At 38.9% G+C, this 22,417-nt stretch overlaps 1 protein-coding gene across 1 annotated transcript in view; it reads right to left on the reverse strand.

The window, feature by feature from the left end:
- FBXL13 (F-box and leucine rich repeat protein 13) overlaps positions 1 to 22,417 on the reverse strand; it is a gene marked incomplete at both ends in the record, with an annotated part of 167,695 nt that overhangs the window by 25,710 nt on the left and 119,568 nt on the right. Inside the window, 3 exons of the mRNA XM_079785446.1 lie at positions 520 to 603; positions 19,907 to 20,033; positions 20,784 to 20,903. Of these exons, the coding sequence (XP_079641572.1) occupies positions 520 to 603; positions 19,907 to 20,033; positions 20,784 to 20,903 (331 nt within the window). The remainder of the gene's footprint in view (positions 1 to 519; positions 604 to 19,906; positions 20,034 to 20,783; positions 20,904 to 22,417) is intronic.

Raw genomic sequence — 22,417 nt, forward strand, 5'->3', positions numbered from 1 at the left:
TACATTGACATGCTTAATGTTGTTGTACCTTGCTCATACTAGCTACTTTATGACTTCCTAGGTATACCTCAAGGCCAGGTCTAGGAAATTTACCTTTCTCATGAGTTTTTAAAGTACTAATCGAACACGTAATTGTTTATAATATCCAGTTACTTACCTCATGTTTTCCATTCTGGTAAAATATACTACCCACTGTATTTGAGTAACTTAAGTTCCTAATTGTTAAGTACCTCGTATAACTTTTCAAACTCTCCCAATTTTCATGGTTAGACTATATAACATTTCTATATGCAGAACACCTTTATAGGTTTACACTTTTACCATATTGCATTTCATCTTTCTCCAAGTAAAATTTCAACCTATACCTATTTATCCTAGGAATTGACCTTGTCTCAACCAAGATCACATACATGTAGTTATATTTCCAAACCATTTTTCCCACTGTGACCTACAAAGTTTATTTAATTTGTGCTTAATTTTCCATTTTAATTCTTTATCAAAATGACTTAATTATCTTACCTGAATTCCATAATTGGTGAATTGATAACACTCAGATAGAGAAAGTTCCTTTAATTTTTTATGTCTGGAAAGTGTCGACAAACCCTAAAAATGTTTAATGTAAAGATTATTTTGTGGTTATAGTTTAGATAGAAGATATATTTACAATAAGATATCCATTCATACAAAAAGATTTAGCTTCTGTCTTATATTTCTTTACACTTAGCAAATCATTAAATAACTTTGGTTAGAAAACATCATTAAATAAAAATTTCAGGTTGTCTCTATCTAATGTTTTTGCAATAAGTGTCACAGTACCCCAGGACCAGAAAACTCCTTATCTTGTTAAATGTTTCCAAGTAAATGTTATCTAAATCAATACAAACAAATCTTAAAGACCCCTAAACTTAAACCTTTATTTTGAAGATATTTAATGTGGCTAATGAATCTGTTTTTCAATAAATTCTTATTTATGTCTCACCTAAAAATCTTTAGCTGATTTTATTATGTTTAATTGCTTGAAAAGAGGGAACAGATCTTTATCTAAAGGCCTGTGGACAGATAAACATTCATCAATAGCCCACTTCTTTTTCAGTTCAAAAGGTTTCTTTCTTCTTATTTAAAAAAAAACACACAGATTGCCCTTTTCAGTTTAAATTTAATTATAGTCTATCTATAATACTAGAGGCCCGATGCACGAAGATTTGTGCAAGAATGGGCCTTCCTTCCCCTGGCTGTCGGCACCACCTTCGCTCCAGCCGGAGCTGCCTTTCCACCTTCGCTCAGGCCCGGAGCCGCCTTTCCGCCTTCCCACGCTGCCCAGAGGCGCAGAGCTGCTGGGGTGGTGCAGAATGCCTGCATCGTCACCATGGCGACAATGCAAGCATCCCGCCCTGCCCCCAGCTGCTCGACATCTGTTTATGCAAATTAATCCACAATCTTTGTTGGGTTAATTTGCATACTCACTCCTGATTGGCTGGTGGGTGTCATGAAGGTACGGTCTATTTGCATCTTTCTCTTTTATTAGTGTATATTAGTTTCTTGTGTAAATTTAATGATTCAACCTTCATATACCTTACAATGTGATCACCACTCTAAGTCGTAATCATCTATTAACTGTGCAAACTTACCACAACATTATTGACTATATATATTCCCCTTCACCTTTTTCACCCATCCCCACACCCACATCACTTTGGCAATCATCGGTTTTAATTTCTGTTTCTATGATTCTGTTTTTGTTTTGTTTGTTCATTTTATGTTTGTTTAAGATTCCATGTTTAAGTGAAGCCATATGGTATTTGTCTTTCTCCGACTTATTTCACTTAGCATAATACCTACTTGGTCCATTATGTTCTTGCAAATAGCAAGATTTTATTTTTTATTGCTGTGTAATATTCCAGTGTGTGTGTATCAATAAACACTTAGGTTGCTTCCAATTCTTGGCTACGGTGCAATGAACATAGGAGTGTGTATATGTTTTCAAATTAGTTTCCATTTTCTTCAGATAAATACCCAGAAGTGGAATTGCTGGCTCATATGGTAGTTCTATTTTTAGTTTTTGGAGGCAGCGCCATACTCTTTTCCATAGTATCTGCACCAATTTGCATTCCATTAACAGTGCATGAGGGTTCCCTTTTCTCCACATCTTCAACAATACGTTATTTGTTGACTTTTAGATGATAGCCTTTCTGACTGGTGTGATGTGATATTTCATTGTGGTTTTTATTTGCAATTCTTTGAAGACAGCCCTTAAACTTTTTATGAGTGGTTTTGCTTTCCCACTTCTCAGTACTTCCCCCCTAAAACTGGCATAACTCTCAGATAATGAACTGATTAATGTGCCTTATATATGCCATCCTCCAGTTTGCAATTGGGATCACATTACTTTTATAATTCCATAAGATATGTTTCCTAGATTAGGTGGGCAAGGAGAGTTTCTTCTCATTCTATTGTCCCAGAACTGGCTGGCAGGGAAAATCCCAAAAATAGTATATGAATTTCTCCTTTAAAATTTTATTTACAGGATTGATTTATATTTTATTGATCTTAAACACAACATTTGGACCATAATTTAAAATGACTATGAAAATATTATGTTTCTTTTTTTAAATGATGCACATAAAAAATCCAGGTCAAAGGGGAAAGTGCTTAGAATTCTTATTAAACAAAGCCACTTTAAATTGCAATATCTAATTTCAGTTAACACCACCCCAAAATAAAGTCACGTTGTTTATTCTTTTAATTATTTTATTACAAATGTGACTTCTTTTGTTAAGAACACATTATGTTTTCTGCCTCCTTGTTTCAAAACAAAGAATGACCAAACCCTGTGGAGCCATTCACATGTGGCCTGTGTTCCAGATGTGGATGCTATTTTATTCATGTTAAAAGAACTGGATTTAGGTATTCCCCCAACAGAAACCATATTGTTTGAACAAAAATATTAAGTAAAAGATGCAAGGTTTGTCTCTTTGCCCTGTACTTGATAGTAGCTAAATATGTTTTACTATATTTATTATGTAGCCAAGTTAGAATTTTTTAAGATGAACTGGAAATTAAGTACACTTGCTAACTGTGACATTTAACAGTCTACATTCTTTTTACCACTTTATTGAAAATCTCTAAAAATTAATATTCACTAATATTAAAATAGAATTCCTTGTTTTATCACTATAATTTCTCATTAAAATATATGACCTCAAAATTTTATTACTTAACATCATTAGCCATTAGGTAAAAGCAAATCAAAACCACAATGAAATGCCACTACATACATACTAGAATAGCTGTTCTTAACAAGACTGATAATAAAATGTCTTGGTGAGGATGCGAAGAAATTAAAACTCATTAACTGTTGATGAGAATGTGGAATGCTCCAGTCACTTTAGAAAATAGTCTGGCAGTTCTTCAAAATATTAAACATAGAGTTACCATATGCCCCAGCAATTTTACTCCTAGCTATATATCCAAGAGGAATGAAAATATATGTCAACACAAAAACTTGTACACAAATATTCCTAGCAGCATTATTCATTTAGAGAAAAAAAAGTAAAACCAGCCAAATGTTCAAATGATGAAAGATAAATGTGTTATAGTCATACAATGGGATATTTGGCGATAAAAAATGTACTGATGCATACTACTAAAGATGAACATTTAAAACCTTATGCTCAGTAAAAGAAGTCAGACCTAACCCCGGCCAGCGTGGCTCGGTTGGTTGGAGCGTAGTCCTGTGCACCAATGGGACACAGGTTTGAGTCCCAGTCTGGGCACAAACCCGGCTTGTACATTCAATCCTCTGTCGGGTGTGTGCAGGGTTCATTTTATTCATGGCTTTCTGACTCAGAAGCTTTTCAGATTAATGACCTAAAGAAATCAGAACAAGCTAGGTAAAATGTTCTACTTGGCACCATGAGGCTCATAAAAGCTCCAAATTAGGAGGTGTTCTCTGAAACAAGTGATGGTTCCAACATTTTACAGACTTTCTTTATACTTTTACAAAGTCTTAAATCTCAGGTCTGGGCAAAATGCACTCATTCTTAATTCATATTCATCTGATAGATATACTGTATATTTAGCATGTATTTATTATACTGATCAGGCTCTGGGGTAGAAACTGGGAGTATAAAGGTCAATGAGGTACAGTATTTGCTCTCATGGAGCCCACAGTCTGGCATGGAAAACAGGCATATACAACAGATTATTACAACCCAGTAAAAGGTAAATACTGTCCACAGTGGTGGTACCACAGACGGATGATGAGGCCAGCCATTGTGGATTAGAGAAGACTCCATGGAGGAGAATCATAAGTTGCCAAGAAAACTATAGAGGGGAAGACATTCTAGGCAGAAGGAACAGAATTGCAAAAGCATTAAGATTTAAAACAATATGGCATGTATAGGGAACTATACAGCATGGCATGAATAGATTTATAATACATTTTTTTTTTTTGTTAATCCTCACCTGAGGATATTTTTTCCATTGATTTTTTTAGAGAGAGTGGAAGGGACAAGGGGGAGAGAGAGAGAGAGAGAGAGAGAGAGAGAGAGAGAGAGAGAGAGAAGAGAGAAACATCGAAGTGAGAGAGACACATTGATTGACTGCCTCCCACTAGCACCCCAACCGGGGCAGGAGATCAACCCTGCAACCAAGATACATGCCCTTGTCCAGGAATCAAGCCCATGACCCTTTGGTGCATGGGCTGGTGCTCTAACCATGGAGCATGCCAGCCAGGGCAATAACAAATTTTTTTTAAACATCTGAAGAGCTGACTCAAGAATTTCTCTTAAGGAGAAAACTGTGGGGCTTTATTTTGGTTTGGTTTTAATACCCTGTCAAGTGCTTGGGATAAAAGTCCTGGGGGTTGGCTGGTGCCCTGCTTTTACTTCTGGGAGGGATGGAAAGAGGAGAGTCGGAAGACAAGAAAAAATAAAGAGGAATGAAGAACCAACAAGGTGGAGTAATTGTGCCTCAGTGGGGCAAAAGCAGATGGATGCTTACTTCCAGGAAAGTTGTAACATCATGAAAATTTAAAGCTTCCTTCATTTCCTTCAAAAGTTAGCTACACTCATGAATGCTTTGTAGGAAAGGTTTTGGTTTTGTTTTCCTAAAGTGTAAGAAGGAGCAAAAGCTAATCCGGTGAAGCACAGAGGAAAGCAGCTGGTGTGGCAGGCTGGAAGAATCGGGATTGCAAGTTGGACGAGAATGTGAGGCCCCAGAAATTCGTAAGAATCTTAGTGAGCACTTTGCTCCTTCGTAGGCCTTGGAATTCAGGAACCTGAATCAGAGGGCCCAGGAGCCCCTAGTAGTTGATTTATATTATAGCTCTGGTATGAGGGTCACTGAAGGGAATGTCAATACATCAGACCCAAAAGGAAGTAGGCAGCAAGTCACGAGAACCTTGTACATTATTCAGAGGAATTTGGGTTTCATCCCATGCAGCAGAGGTAAACAAAGCTTTCCCTTGGTAGGGAATAGGAGCTGCCACATAACTGACCATAATGCAAATAAGAACAAGGACGTGTTTCAAGAGAGATTCGAGGGGCCACAGAGCAAAAAGTCATTGCTTCCAGTTGGCGGTTTAGAAGGGACTTTCATGGGAAAAGGAGAATTTACATTAGGGCTTAAAGACTAAGATTTTGACAAGCAAAGTAATGGGAACAGTGTTTCAGGCTGAGAAAACAGCATGAACAAAGACTGCATTTGGAAAGTGTGAGTTGTTTGAGAAGTTACTCAGTTTGGGGTCACTAGCAGTAGTGAGAGGGGACATCGGACACTGCCAGGAACATATACATGGACACAGACATTTAGAAGCAGACAAATCCTTGAAAACTATTCCTCCCTCCCTCCCAATATTACATCTGGAATTGTTTAGCTAATGAATATCACCAACATAAACATTCATCCCCTCAATTTTAAAATATCCATAGAAAGGTTCAAAGAATGGTACAATGAACACCTATATACCCTTTACCTAAATTCACCAATTATAAACATTTTGCCATGTTTGCTTAATCACTATGAGTTGTGTGTATGAACATACATGGTTTTATTAATATACATGTATGAATATAGTTTTATATTTATACATATACTACATATAGTATATACAGTATATACTTAAATATATACATATATATATATACATTTCTCTGAGCATTTGAGAATAAGTTTCAGATATCATGATGCTTTCCTCTAAATATTCTCTCTTCATCTAATTAGGAATAAGAACATTTTCCTATGTATTACCTATAATAATAAAAGCATAATATGCTAATTAGACCAACAGCCGAACGTCCTTCCATACATTATTCCAGACATTCTTCCAGACGAAGCCACAGGGGCCAAGGCAGAGGTGGTTAGGGGCAATCAGGCAGGCAGGCGAGTGGTTAGGGGTGATCAGGCAGGCAGGCAAGTGGTTAGAAGCCAGAGGTCCCAGATTGCGAGAGGGATATCTGACTGACGGTTTAGGCCCGATCCCACATCGGGCCTAAACAGGCAGTTGGACATCCCCCAAGGTGTCCCAGATTGCAAGAAGGTGCAGGCTGGGCTTAGGGGACCCCCCCCCCCCGTGCATGAATTTCATGCACCGGGCCTCTAGTGTATACTAGTATACCTAAAATTAATAGTAATACCATCTATATATATAAAAGCCTACGCAACCAAACAACCGATCAACTGATTGACCGGATGCTATGATGCGCACTGACTACCAGGGGGCAGACGCTCAATGCAGGAGCTGCCCCCTGGTGGTCAGTGCGCTCCCACAGCAGGAGCACTGCTCAGCTGACCGACGGGTGCCAGACACAAGGCTCAGGGCTGGCAAGCGCTGCCAGGGGGGCACCATCCTCTCCTGATCGGGACTGACTGGGTACAAGCCCATGGCAGGCGTAGCGGGACCAGGATGAGCAGGAGTGGCAGGCAGGAGCAGCAGGCGGCATAGGACTGCCAGTTTCAGCCCAATCCTCGAGGGACCCCACCGGTGCACGAAGCTGTGCACCGGGCCTCTAGTACTAATATAAAGTCAATATTCTAATATTTTTTTATCCAGGACTCAGTCAGTTTATCATTGCATTTTGTCATATCTCTTTAGTCTTTTTTTCTTTAAATTTTGTCTTTCAAGACATTGACTTTTAAAGATCCCAGGTGTGAATAGACACTTATCCAAAACAGACATACAGATGGCCAATAGACATATGAAAATATGCTTGCCCAGCTGGTGTGGCTCAGTGGTTGAACATCAACCCATGAACCAAGAGGTCACTGGTTCAACCTGAGTTGCAGGTTCAATCCCCAGTGGGGGACATGCAGGAGGCAGCCGGTGTTTCTATCTCTCTATCCCTCTTCCCCTCTCTCTCTCTAAAAATGAATAAAAAAATATATTTTTTAAAGAGGTGTAAATTAAAACCACAATTAGATATCACCTCACATCTCTCAGAATGGCTACCATCAATAAATTAACAAACAACAACTGCTGGCGAGGATGTGGAGAAAAGGAAATCCTAGTGCACTGTTGCTGGGAATGCAGACTGGTGCAGCCACTGTGGAAAACAATATGCAGTTTCCTCAAAAAATTAAAAATGGAACTGCATTTTGACCCAGTGATCCCACTTCTGGGAATATATCCTCTAAGAATCCTGAAACACCAACCAGAAAGTGTATATGCACCCCTATATTCAGAACAGCATTATTTACAATAGCCAAGATCTGGAAACAATCCAACTGCCCATCAGTAGATAAGTGGATAAAAAAAGCTGTGGTACATTTACACAATGGAAGGTTAGGTGGCCGTAAAAAAAAAGAAAGAGAGAGAGAGAGGAAGCAAGAAAGAAAATTTTACCTTCTATACAGCACTGATGGACCTGGGTATTACTATGCTAAGTGAAATAAGCCTGTCAGTCAGAGAAAGACATTATAGGTGAATCTAATGAACAAAATAAACTGATGAAAAAAATAGAAATAGAGGCATGAATACTTGGAACTAACTGACAGCTGTCAGAGTGGAAGATAGGGGATGGGGGTGGGTAGACAGGATGAAAGAAGGTGAAGAGATGAGCCAAAGAAAATATACGCATAACCAATAGACACACACAACAGTGTGGTGATGGCCAAAGGGAAGGGGGCGGGGGGCAGGTGCAGGGGCTGGGTAGAGGCACACAAAGGGGGGGATGGAAATGGGGACATCTGTAATAGTGTCAACAATAAAAGTAAAGTTAAAAAAGAATGAATAATGAATGAAATTTTTCAATGTTTGTAAAAAATCACTTTAAATAACTTGCAAAAACTCAATACTCGAGTTCATTAAGTGTTTTTTTTTATGTCAACAAAGAATTATATAAAATATTAACACCATGCTTAATTTCTTTACACAGACTCCAAACAATTCTGGGCAGTTTACAGTCTGTTTCAAACAACTATAGTAGCACAAAAACATGAATATTGAAGCAAAATACTAAGCTGTGAATGTTAACATGACAAGTACATATGTAGATGAACAATTTTATTTTACAGAAATTGCTAGAAACATCTCTATCTTCAGATTACTTGATCCATCTGTGAAGTTTGACCCTGCTGACACAATCTCCTGCTTTTTGAAACACCACCTCCCTTGGTTCCCACGACATCACTCTCAATTCTCTCCTCCCCTACTTCTTTGCATGTTCATTTCAGGTTTCTTTCTGTGTTCATGTTCCAACTTTGCCCAATAAGTGCTAGCGTTCCCTGGAGCTTTGAACTTGACCTCTCGTCCCCTCCTGTCTCTCATCCTTGGCTTCATCCACGTCATCCACCTCTGAATCTAGCCAAAATCTCTCTCCTGAACTCCAGGTCTTGTTCCCCAATTGAAAATTAGACACCTGAATGAGCCATAAGCACCCCAAACTCAGCACTGTGACTCTCAGAGGACTGGCATTCAAACTGGACACCACAAAGGTTTAATGGATTCTTCCTGGTCTTTCTGTTTCAGCAAGGAGTCTAGTTAAAACTGAATGGCTCACAGTGGCATTGTCATTGATTTAAGTACATTGCTTCTTCCTCTGCATTTCGCAACTTTTATGACCCTCATAAGGGGTCCTTGCTGGGAAATTTTTTTAAAATGTAATCTATACAACTTTTAGGATATTTGATATTTTAATACAGGATATTAGAAAACCCATTCTATGAAATAAGGCAAATGGAATGGAGTACCCAGGAGTCTAGGATGACTGAAAACGCTGATGTAATTATTGGGGGTTGGATCATGGGAAATCTAAAAAGCGAAAGATCCTTGACAATCAGCAAACATAAGCAGCCTCCTTTCTTCCTGCTTTTTTTTTTTTTTTTTGAGGATACAATGGGACATGAGTTGTGATGCAGAAGGTAGAATTGGGCAGGGGTAAGGGAGGGGGTTGTTAAATGCTTGTATAAATTGTCTGCTTTCGGTAATGTTTGAATGGGAATATTCCCAAGTTCTATGATTCCTTGCCAAACACACTGAGGAACAAAACAAAACAAAAAAATGAAAATTCTGAAAGTCAAATGGCTATTTGTCTTCTTTTTGTCACCCAGGTCCAAAGGGGCCCATACTATAAAGAGATGTGTCCTGGTGCTGGAATTAAACATATCTAAAATGGAATTCAGCATCTTTTCTCCAAGTCCTAATCTCTCTCTTAGATTCTTTTCCTGATTAATGATACCACCATGTCTACAGTTGACCAATTAAAACTCTGGGCATTGTCTAGGTCTCCTCCTCTCCCCTCTGCTCCCCATATCTAGCCAATCAATCACCAAGCCCTATCTGTACTACCTCCTAAACATCTCTCATACATGTCCCTTCTGCCACTACTATCAAAACCTCTTTATTTCTGGCTATCATTGGAGTAGTTCGCCCTTTCTTACATAGATCTTCCTTACTGTCATTTCTGTGCCCAGATCTGTCTGAGTCCTTCTATGCAGAGTTCTTCAGTGTTTCCCATGGCATATAGCATGTTGTCTGAATCGCTTTGCGGGCATCCAAGACCACTCACATTCTTCCCTCCACCTCCTTCTCCAGCTTCATCTCCCGCCACATCCCCTGTCTTCTTGGGCCATACTCTGACAAGATGAAGTCACCTTCCAACAGATAACTTTCTCTCATGACTCCATGCCTTTTGATCTGCTACTTCCCCCACTGAGAATGTCCTTCTCTTCTTTGCCTGACAACCTACCGAAGCTTTCAGCTGCACCTCAAAAGCTGAAAAGCCTCGCCTGACTTCTTCACAGAGACATAGCACCCACTTTCCAACGCCTCCACTCGGCCAAGATGCAGGATCTGAGCACAAGTCTGTCTTACAACAAATGTGCCTCATTGTTTCATAAATCAAGTTAATTATTGCTGAGATGCATTGAATGCTTACCACGTGTCAGGCATTATGTTAAGCAGTTTGCATTCGTTATCTTATTTAATCCTCACAACACCGAGGAAAAGTAATATTATAATCACTTTTCCAAAGAGAGGGAAATGGAGGCACAGAGAGGTTAAGTAACTTGCCCAAGGTCTCACAGTGTGCGGGCACCAGCCAGGATGTGAACCCACACTCTGAACTGGTGCTTTTCATAATCTGTAACCATGTAGTGCTGTTACTATTGTTGCTGTTTTGACACTAGACTGTACCTTGAGACCAGTACTATGGCTTTAAATTGAGTACTCCCAGAACTTAGCACAGTGTTTGACACAGTTGACAATGAATAAACTACTTGTGAATGAATAGTCTATAAAATTAGCTGTTTTTAGTAGACCCAGTTTTCTCTTATCTTGCTGGCATACTCTCGGAATTCTTGTTTGGAATCTACTTCCCTTTGTGAATCAGTGTTTATATTTCATATGTTTCTTTCTGAGAGATTTGCTCTATTTGGTTCTGCTTACCACATTATTTTATGAATAAAGGACAAAACTTCTACTTGGAAATATGTTTTATTTCGATTAACACATTCCCTTTCCAGAATCACTGATAACACTGTCTTGTACAATGACCTTGAAAATGCATCTTAACCTCCCAAGTAATTTTTCCCTTTTATACTCTGGTTAGTGATTACAATTTTGTAAAAATAACTTACCCTTCCTTCTCAGTTATTTTTGTTTGTTTCTATTTATTTGACTGTTAGTATGAATTTTGTTAGTATGAATTCTTTTTTAAAGGTATCAACCTCCATGACCTAATTTATTGACCTACAGAAGGAAAGTAGGCTTTGGTCAACACACAGAAATAGGTCCTTTATGTATTTATAGAGGGAAGGAAAATCAGCATCTCTGTTACCTAAAAATAGAGCAACTTGCCCTGAGACTGTTTGCCTCTTACCTGACGGAGGCAGAGAGGAGGGTTATGCCACCAAAGAATTTCCTTGAAGGAAGTGACAAGCTTAAGTTGGCCACTGCTTTTTGCAATGTTTTTGGTCGGCGTTTTGCTGGAAACGGGACAACTGCCTGTAACCTCTGCGAGGAAAACCACTATTGCTAGTCATGGAACCAGCAGACGTATACGTGTAAGGCCAGTGGCTGGAGAGAGGGGCCGGGAAAGGACTAAGAAGAGGTCCAGTTTTATACGAAAAAGTACAAGGGCGGACTTCTTGTTATGTGCAAGTCCATCTGTCTCTGAGTTAGCCTGCTTCCTTTTAACTCCCATTCTTTCTATTTCTTGAATCCCAAGTGATTTCATATGTTTCCTGCCTCAGAGGTTTTGCTTCCCTGAACCTCAGGCTTTGTGTGTGTGTTCCCTGCAGATGGGTGGTCTCTTGAAAGAGTATCATCAGATTAAGACATGCAGCTGTAAGCACTCCTTCTCCAGCGCAGAGCTTTGCTGAGAGAATGTGGAATTTAAAGAAGCCGTGTTTGGTAGAGAGGGGGGAAATGGTACCAGATTCATTCACTCACTGACGCACTGGTCAAATATTTGACATGGCTCTTATATTCTAGGCATTATGCTAGGCATCCCAAAGACGGGATGATCCCGCCTCTGCCCTCAAGAAGCGCATAGTGATATAGGGAGAGACAGGCTTTGAACAAATATTAAAATATGAGCTGATTGCTTTAGTGAAGGCATTATAAAGTACGGTGGAAACACAAGACAGGGAAATCCTAAGCCTGCCCAGGAATTCCAGCAGAGCTTCACACAACTTAAACTTGAAAGACAAGGGGAGAGGACGTTTCAGACAGAGGGAATAACTTGCAGAAATGGGGAGGCAAGGAGAGCTTCACTTGGGGAGCCATATAAGAGAGTAAAGGTAGGCAGGGACCACCCCAGGAAGAGCTTGGTCCTTCACACTGGATTATTTAGACTTTATACTGGGGGGCTCCTGAAGAATTCTGAGCAAGGAAGTCAAAGGTTCAGATTTGCATGCTGGAAGGTCACACTGCAGCAGAGTACATTTGAGGACAGTGATATTTTAAGCAAGAGGGGTTAGTAACAAGAAATAGTGCTTGAACTATGGCAGTGACAGCAAGGATGGAGAGGAGAAGGGGAAGAGATATAAAAGATATTTATACTACAAAGATTGTCAAAGTTCTCACATTGGCTTTGTTCTGTTCAAGGATATTATTTAGTCATAGATTATTTTTGGCTAGAAATATCTGAAACTGGATGACCTTATAACATATACAATTAAAATTAACATGGATATCACATGCCAATATTTAATTAGGATTTTTCTTGCAATTTAATTTGAAAATAATTTGTGTGCGATTCATAATTCAGGAGTCATTATTACTGTGAGGTCGTCTAAGTAGGAAACACCCTTCTAGGGAACTGTGCTGTAATGTGGCAGACGTAAGATTACAGTACCCTGGGAACTAAAGAATGCTTACTTATTCAGAAAAACACATAGAGACATTGATGTCACCATGTGATTTATGTTTTCATAAAGAAAAAAAATGCATCAATAAAGTAAAACCTATTGATATTGCCTTGAAATAATATTGATTGAGAAGTATGATTTTCTGATAATTATGACAGCATGAAAAATATTTATTATAGATAAAATTAAGTCAAAGTATCTTAAAATATTAACTATTAGCTTATGTCAAGATGCTTTATGTCATAATCATCAGTAATTACTTGTTCAGCATCTACCTACCTAGGAACATGAAAAATGGAAGGACAAGTAGCCACAATAATCAAACAAGAAGAAGAAATAAAAGGCATCCAAATTGGGCAGGAGGAAGTAAAACTGTCATTATTTACAGATGACATGATATTATATACTAGAGGCCCGATGCATGAAATTCGTGCACGGGGGATATGTCCCTCAGCCCAGCCTGCACCCTCTCCAATCCGGGACCCCTCTCACAATCCAGGACTGCTGGCTTCCAATTGCTCGCCTGCCTGCCTGCCTGCCTGCCTGATCATACCCTAACCACTCCCCTGCCAGCCTGATCAATGCCTAACTGCTCCCCTTCTGGCCCAATTGCCCCTAACTGCCCTCCCCTGCAGGCCTGATCGCCCCCAACTGCCCTCCCCTGCAGGCCATCTTGTGGTGGCCACCTTGTGTCTACATGGGGGCAGCCATCTTTGACCACATGGGGCAGCCATCTTGTGTGTTGGAGTGATAGTCAATTTTCATATTACCTCTTTATAAGATAGGATAATAGGCATTATTATATAGTAATATATATCTACTGTGTGCAAAACATTGTGCTCAGTGTATGGAGATGCTTAAGAGAACAATACTGTTAGACGCTGTTGGTTATTCCCTCAACACTCACTTCACACATGACTACATTCACCTGGTTCTCTTACAACCTTTTCCACCTTCTTTCTTTAGTGTCCTTCGTAGATTCATCATCTTCTTCTCGATGCTTAAATATTGATATTCTGTTGTGTTCTTCCTGGGTGCACATTTCTTCTCAGTCCCCACACTATCTCTTAGGATCTTGGTTATATTTACACTTCCATGCTCATGACTGCCATATCTAAATCTCCCTTCAGGGTCTCTCGCCCAAGCCTTTGGCCTGAATATTCCATACACTCTCACTCAGTCTGATAAAATGAAGTAACTTTTCTCTCAAAACCTATTATTTTTCTTACATTATCTTTTTGGAGGTAGGACCGCAATCCACCCAAAGTCATATTTTTGAAATCATTCTTATTCTTCAATCTCCCCCTCCCCTATGTCCTCATCTTCTACAACAATCACCAAATTATTTCAGTTTTACCTCCTATATATTCTTGAATATGTTTTTCCCATGCTAGTTCTGGCCTCCGACTTAATTCAAGAACTCACCATCTTATTTTTATATATATACTAAAATGATCTCCACTCGTCTCCCTTCCTCTAGTGTTTCTCCCCTCTAATCTATCCCCTAGAGAACAACCAAATAATCTATATAAAATAGGAGGCTGACTAGCACTGTGACTACCTTACCAATTGTTGCTTCACCTTCATTGGTTCAAGTCCAAGCTCCTGGCACAGCATGAAATTCCCTCAGTCACATCTTCTTTTCATGGTGTATTCTAGTAGTACACTAAGCTACATAAAGTTCCTTGAACAAGCATGCATTTCCATGCTTCTGTGTTGTGCTGGCTGAATTAAGATATCCTTTCCTCTGCTTCCTCTATCATTACACCTGCCACAACATATTTAAATTATCCATACTTACTTACCTTCCCAAATTGGGCTGTAGAGAATAGGTCTTATTCACACTTGATAACTCTACAGCTCAGCATTTGTTCTTTCATTCAATTAATATTTATCTACTACTCCCCAGAGTTCTGGGAAAGCATCAGTGAGCAAAACTAAGTCTCAGTCTTCCTGGATCTCACATCCTAGGGAGGGGACTCCAGGAGATTGCCTAAATAATGGGCACTCCAGATCTAGTACTCATAGTGAAAATGTTTTGAAAATTTGACAAATGAAAATCTTCTTAAACCACTGTCTAAGCACACCGTCTGGAACATTGCTCTGACTCATTTTCTCTTATGAATATGGTGGTGACTAAGGCAACTTGAGCTACAAATTGAACTGCCCTGTTTGTGGATTCTGTGGTCTTTAGTAAATGATAAGTCTCCTGACTGGTGTGAAACATTTTTCCATATAAACGGTGCTATAACATTATTTTCAACCAATCCTCTGGAGTAGGAAGGGAATAAATGACATCCCATTTAATAAGACATTAAAAAAAACCTATAGAAGATTAAAGATTTTAAAGATACTTTAAAAACTATTACATTAGTGATCTATTTCCCCTCACTTATGAGCCCTGTCCTCTTTATATTAAAGACAAAAATTGACATATTTCCTCTTTCCCTACAGTGCTTATTAGATAAATTCTTTAAAAAAAAATCTTTTTTGTTGAAAGTATTACGTATGTCCCTGTTTTTTCCACATCAACTCCTTCTAGCCCATCCCTACCCCCCACTCCCCGCCCCAGGCCTTCACCACCTTATTGTCTGTGTCCATGGGTTATGCATATTAGATAACTTTTTAACTTTTGTTCATGGATGATACAATACATTAATCACTATTTTCTACAAAGGAATGGCTAAAGACAATAAAATTATTATAAGAAGTGTATACAGTTTGAAATAACTGTGTTCCCTTTGCTTTCCTCATTTAAATGAGCTCTCTCAAATAAAATCTTTCTAGATTTCTAAATATATATTTTTGCCTTTGCTAATTAACCTCATGAGTTTCCATGAGCTTCAGAATACAACTCCCCTTCACCCTCTGCAAACCTATAAAGTTCTTATGCTTCTGAGGAGTGAATTACAATGATTTTCCTGCTTATTTCCTGAGCTCTCTACCTCTCTATAACACTATCTTATAGGTGACTCAAACTAAACACAGCCATTTTCCCAACCTGCAGCAAACCTGCTCCTCCTGCTGTGGAAGGCACACAGGTTAGTAAGGGACACTACCATTTATACAGATGCTTAAGCCAAAAATCTGGCATCATCCTTGCTCCCCTCCCTCTCATCTATACCCCTGTACTCAGTCTATTTCTATCTCCTGTTGATTCTTCCTTCTAAATGTCTCTCAAATCTTCAGACTTTGCTCCAGCCGTCTCCCTGGCTTTAGCCCTAAAGCAGACCCTCATAGCTTTTCACCTGGATTTCAGCTTCATAATCGGTCACCAGTTCACTTATTATTCCCATGCCCCTCCTGCAAACAGAGTGGTCTTTTTTAAATGTCCATCTGACCATGTCTAATTGACAGTACTGAATGTCCTTTTATTGCCAAAAGGACAGAGAACAAATTCCTCAATGTGGCTTCTCGGCCACTCACAACCTGGCCCCTACCCATCTCTCAAACATCATCTCTCACCACTCTCCTCACAATCAAGCCACACCTAATTCTGCAGATTTCCTGGATGCCACCATACTTTTAAACCCCTGTATCTTGGTTCAGACTATTTTGTTGGTTCAGCCCATACCCATTCTCCTTGGAAAAGGTCAGGTTCGCCCGGCTGGCATGGATCAGTGGTTGAGCGTTGGACTATGAACCAGGAGGTCACAGTTTGATTCCCAGTCAAGGCACGTGCCCGAGTTGTGGGCTCGATCCCCAGTGTGTGGCGTGCAGGAGGCAGCCAATCAATGATTCTCTCTCATCATTGATGTTTCTATCTCTCCCTCTCCCTTCCTCTCTGAAATCAATCAATAAATATATATATTTTTTAAAAAATCAGGTCTTACTTTTGTCTCTGAGCCAGGTTGTTTCCCTTCTCTTTGGTTCCCACATCTGTCACACTTTGTAACCATTTGCTCTGTGCCTGTCTTCCACTAGAAAGGAAGTGCTCAGAAGAGGGGTCATGTTTAGTTCATTCTGGCATCCCCAGAACTGAGCACAAAGCAAATATTTGTTAACTGAGTACTGTGGTTCTAACTTAAAAGTCATTATTGAAAAGAACTGAGAGTGAACATAATTATTAGAAAACATAAGAAACGGGTTTTTTCCCCTCAAAATGCACAACTGGTCACATTTGATCTCTCATAAATATCTGTAACTTTCAGAGATTAAAGCAATTGTTAAATCTGTAGTCCAATTTGCATTTCATCAGACCTACAATCCAGACTTAGTGTTCAGCTTCCCAAGTTGACAACTGGGCTGGTTTATTTTAATTGAACTGTCAGAGATTAGCTCCACAGCTGTTGTGGTACTGCATTGTCAATCATTTGCCTGGTAGATCAGAGTTTTACTGATTTGGAGGGGGGGAAAACAACAACCTTCAGACTTCTTTTTTGATCTTTTAGCAGAAAACAATTAGCACGCTTCCCCATAGATATGCATTTACTGCTCTGTCAGATGGTGAATATTCTTTATAAGAAAATGAAAACAGCAAATGAGGCTATCATTTTCAGTTTTAAATTGTCCTCATTAGGTAATTTTTTAATATATCATCTTTGAAAATAAAACTGAGTTTTCCCCAAAAGCTAAAAACTAAGAGCATTTAAAGTTCACTCCCTTCATTCAACAAATGTTCACCAGGCCCTGCAGGCTTGTGATGAGTTCTGTGGTGGCATTATATTCTAATGTATTTTATAATGTGCTTTGACCCTCTATTTCTTTTTACCCTGTGACTCTTTAGACAACAGCTGGGCATTCTATCTGTATGTGTCAGGGAAGGGTTTTTACAGAAGAACACAGGAGAGAAAAAAAATCCTTCCTCTTTAAACTTTTATGACCTTCAAATCCTTAAACCCTGAAACACTTGGGGCATAACATTTTTTTAAAACCATGCAATCAGTTTGAACATTTTTTTCCACCCCTAGAATAGATATGGAATCAATGCCAAGAGAAAAGAAGAGGAACAAAGAAGAGAGGAGAGGAAAAGAGCAGAGGGGGAAGGAGAAGAAAAGGGAAGAGAAGAAGAAAGGAGAGGGGTAAAGAGCGGGGAAGGGAGAATCACAGGGAAGCAACAGAATGAAATGCTGGAAGATCCCCCCTAGATCTGTTCTGGACCTCCATGGACTCTATTCAGCTGGACGGAAAGTAGGAATCTTCTGTGAGAATTGGGGTTCTAAATAAATGAGAACCAATGTCACCTTTCCTGGTAGGGCTGTGAAAAGCAACAAGGCATCTGAGTTTTCAGGTGCTCATCATGTATCAGCCAAGATCTAACGAGGAAAACAGAAATAACTTTTTCAAATTGAGGAAATGTAATTGTGACAGGGAATTGGCTACATAGGTGGTAGAGAACCTGAAAAGCCGAAGGGATAATGACACGGTCTAAAGATTAGCAGCAGCAGGAAGCCACTACTAACTCTATGTTGGAAGGACAATGGGAAAAGGTGGTGTTATTGGAGCCCAGGGGCAAAGGTTACCCAGGAAAGTGGAACCACAGGAGGCCTGACTAGACAGTTGATCATAAATGAAACGCAGCTGCTAATGATGATGCAAATAAAGGAGGAAGACAATCCTGGCCTCTTCTTGCTTCTGACCCTTCCCAGGTGCCTCACGCGCACCAAACCCAACTAGACTCTAGTTAACATGAATCAGCCACTCTGTAGCAGAGTGAGAGATGGGTGAGGAATGGTCTGAGGGCAAATATACCCTGAGAGCAGGAAAATGTCTTCAGGAGATGTCTAGGACTATGGACCTAAGACAGCCTCACAGAGTCCCCATGGCCTAGCATGACCCAGAGGAGGACAGAGCAAGGCACATATGACAAGGGTGCCTGAAGAATTGAAGGGGCCTTGATGCTGGGACACAGAAGACACATAAGGATCTACCTAGACTGGAAACCAAAGACCAAATGGGCCCTCAGAGATCTCAGTGGATTCCAGCAGAAGACAACATTGAGAAGATAAGACTTGACCCCGCCATAATGAATTAGCTATGTATAACTGCTCCCCACCCCCACTCTCATACCACGTAATGATACTCCAGGGAAGGGGGAGGAGACCATCTAGCAGAATAGAGGGTGAATCGAAATTCTCTATTAGACAAAGAAAGAAAAGCCAATAAACAGACATAGTCCTTCATCTAAAAGAGCCCACTGAATGATGGGGAAGGGTAGACACATAACCCAGATGCCAGTAATACAGTGAGAAACAGAAACAGGTCATGCTGAAGGATGCACTGGGGCTGGAGATGCACATGGAGAAGTTCCTGTACTTGTCTGTGAGGTGGGGCTTCTCAGAGAAGGCATCACAGACAGGTGGTATTTGTTGAGTGTAAGGGATTAATAGGGATTTAATAATATTTGTTGAGTTTAAGGGATTAATAGGGATTTAATAGGGATTAATTAAGCAGATGGAGGGGAGAGCCTCCCCTTTGTTGTCTTCCTATATCCCCCCCCAACCCCCCCAATGCACTTCAAGAGAAGCCAGTCCATTGCTTATCTAAGTACAGCCCATCTAAGTCTTTCAGCAGCATGGCAAATCTCTCCGGGTTTATCATCCATTTGATTAGTAAATGAGGCAGTGCTGAAGTGACAGGATGCATGTGACCTGAGTTTCAACTCTAATGGGTAGCACCAGCAGCTTGCAGGAAATGAGATTCTGTAAATGTATTCTTTTGTACATTTGATGAGGCCATTTCTAGACTTCGGTTTTGAACTAGCCTGAGATCTCAAGGCACTCAGGTAGTCTTGCAGAATATGCAAGCCACAAGAAAAATCTACTTAAGCCATCTAAAATATATTATTTCCACATTGACCAACTTCTATTATGAAGCAAACTTCAGATCTATCATGTAGCACTCCGATCTGTCAGGACTCTCCTCTCAATATTGTATTTTGCCATTTTTTTAAACAGAGAAGCAAGACCAGGATTTACAAGTAACTCATCTATCACTATTCCAGAGACAATATTCCTAAACTTGCCTTTTATAATCTAATATTTTAAGAACTAAAAGTAATTGTTGTTCTTTTCAATGTTTGCAAAATGGAAAATGATTATATTACAGAAAACAAACATTATTGAACTGTTTTGAATATGTGTGGTTGTTGTTTTTTTACCTCATTAGAAATATTTGTTCCAGAGAGATCTAGTGATATCAAGGAGTAGATGTTTAAGATATATTCAACTCCTGAGTCAGTCAGCTGTTCACAATTTCGTAAACTCAAATAGTTTAAGTTTTGGCAGCTGAAAGAAAGTACCATAAAAAAAAAAATTTAGCTTTTAATTACTATCAGTAACCATTTCTTCACATAAAAACTATCTGGGAAAGCAAATGGTATTGAAGCAAGGATTTTACTTTTCTCAACATAAAAGTAAGCTTAAAAGTGGAAAATAATTTGGAATTACAAAGGTGGATGAAAAGGAGATGGGCTATTATATAAGGCATTCTTTCTGTGATTTCATTTCATATTGCAATTTCTAATAAGAAAAAAATATATCACATACATATCATATAAGTAACACAATAAATGATCACTAAAAATGCAAAGTTAAATTTCTTACTTATCCCTTACGAGTTTGCAACGGGAATTGGGCTTGACCCTTAGTGTACACATGACCTCCGACAAGTAAGGAGAATCAAGAATAAATCCACCAGCTAGAATATCCCTTAGGAAATGCTTGAGTAAAGGTTTACATGGAGATAATATCCTTGAAAAGTACTGCAAAGTCATTCATGCCTAGATATTCATAACTTCATGAATGATCCATTTCAAACTTTCTCTAAGGTTAAATTAATAAGAAACATCTCAGATACAATTAAAAGATTAGTTTAATCTATGACTCCAATGTCTTTTATTTTATTTCATTGAATATTGGACCAGCTTTTGGGCTGGTCCTGATGTTTTTCAAATGGCTTTGAAGTTCTATCTCTGATCTCTCCTTATTAGGAAGTATACAATTACTAATATGATGTAAAATATTGTTTTATCATACCGCTCTGATAGTCTCTGAATAGTGGCATCACCCACTTGGATACAGTTACTTAAATTTAGCTCTCTTATCTTTGTGCTTGAAGGACCATCAAGAAATTGCTTTAGTCCCATATCACCAATTCTGTAGGAAAGAGTAAAAACAGCTTTACATGTGATTTGATATGTAAGTGTATAGAATATTATTTAAATAGCAGTTACTACACCCATATATTCCAAAATAGCAAGATAATATCTTTCTACTGGTATTTTGTCAACATTTTTAAAGCCAAATTTGATTATATAGCTTTTAGTTTAATTTGTTTTAAAAGTATAAATGATAGTAATAGAAGTTTTAATAAAAATACTACTCCTCTTCACATAAGTGTCATAATAATTATAACTATTAAGAAAACAGATGATCCTTAAGGTGTCTTTCTCTTGGATTAAAATGTGATCAAGCTAAGCAGTCCCTGATGCAATATCCTCAAAAGAAAAAGACCAAAACTTAGGAGACTAACAGTCACATTACTGCTAGAATCTTGGAGGAATTTCCACTAAATACAAGGTCAATTTAGTTGGACTGGAAACCCAATAAGTGACCTATGGATCCTTTCCTTTTGAAGCAGAGGAGATCTAGATATATAAAACCTTTTTAAATAGTAAAATATGTAAGAAATACAAATTGGTAGTTACAAAACAGTTACAGGGATGTAAAATACAGCATAGGGAATATAGTCAATCATCCTATATAATAAAAGCTTAATATGCTAAGTGTCCGGTCATCTGGTCATTCGTTCAACCAATCAAAGCATAATATGCTAATGATATGCTAAGAGTGCTAAACCACTCGCTATGGTGTGCACTGACCACCAGGGGGAAGATGCTCTGACCAATAGGTTAGATTGCTGCTGGGGTCCAGCTGATCAGGACTAAGCGAGATGGGCTGGACACGCCCTGGAACCCTCTCACGGCCCCTCCAAGGCCCTGATCGTGCACCGGTGGGGTCCCTCGGCCTGGCCTGTGCCCTCTTGCAATCCGGGACCCCTCAGGGAATGTTGGAGAGCCAGTGTTGGCCCAATCCTGAAGGCCAGGCCGAGGGACCTCACTGGTGCATGAATTCGTGCACCAGGCCTCTAATATTGTAATAACTATGTATGTTGCCCATTGAGTACTGGAAATATCAGGGGGAACACTTTATAAAGTATATTACTGCCCAACTACTATGCTATACAACTGAAACTAATACAAAAGAATATTGAATGTAAGCTGTAATTGAAAAATAAAAAAATTTAAAGTAAATAAAATAAAATAACAAAACATAATCTATACATTAAAAATAAAAAAACAAGATAAAAAGTATAAATAGTAGAATGCTTAGAAGCAAAAGAAAACCAAATATATCAATTTTATAATAATGATACATATTAAAAAGTTGAAAATATTCCCTATTAAGACAGAGATCCTCAAATTTGTTTAATAAAATCTAGTCATAAGTAGTCTATAAGAAACATATTTAAAATAAAATAACCAAAAAAAGAAATTGCAAAGATGTATTAGCAAACTTAAATAAAATTAATACAGGTTTGTTGATTCCAATAATTTAAAAGTTGTGGGAACTTGCTTTAAAACTTCATACACAGTCCATTTTTAAAGGAT

This window comes from Cnephaeus nilssonii (assembly GCF_951640355.1).
Source record: "Cnephaeus nilssonii genome assembly, chromosome: 12".
NCBI lineage: Eukaryota > Metazoa > Chordata > Mammalia > Chiroptera > Vespertilionidae > Cnephaeus > Cnephaeus nilssonii.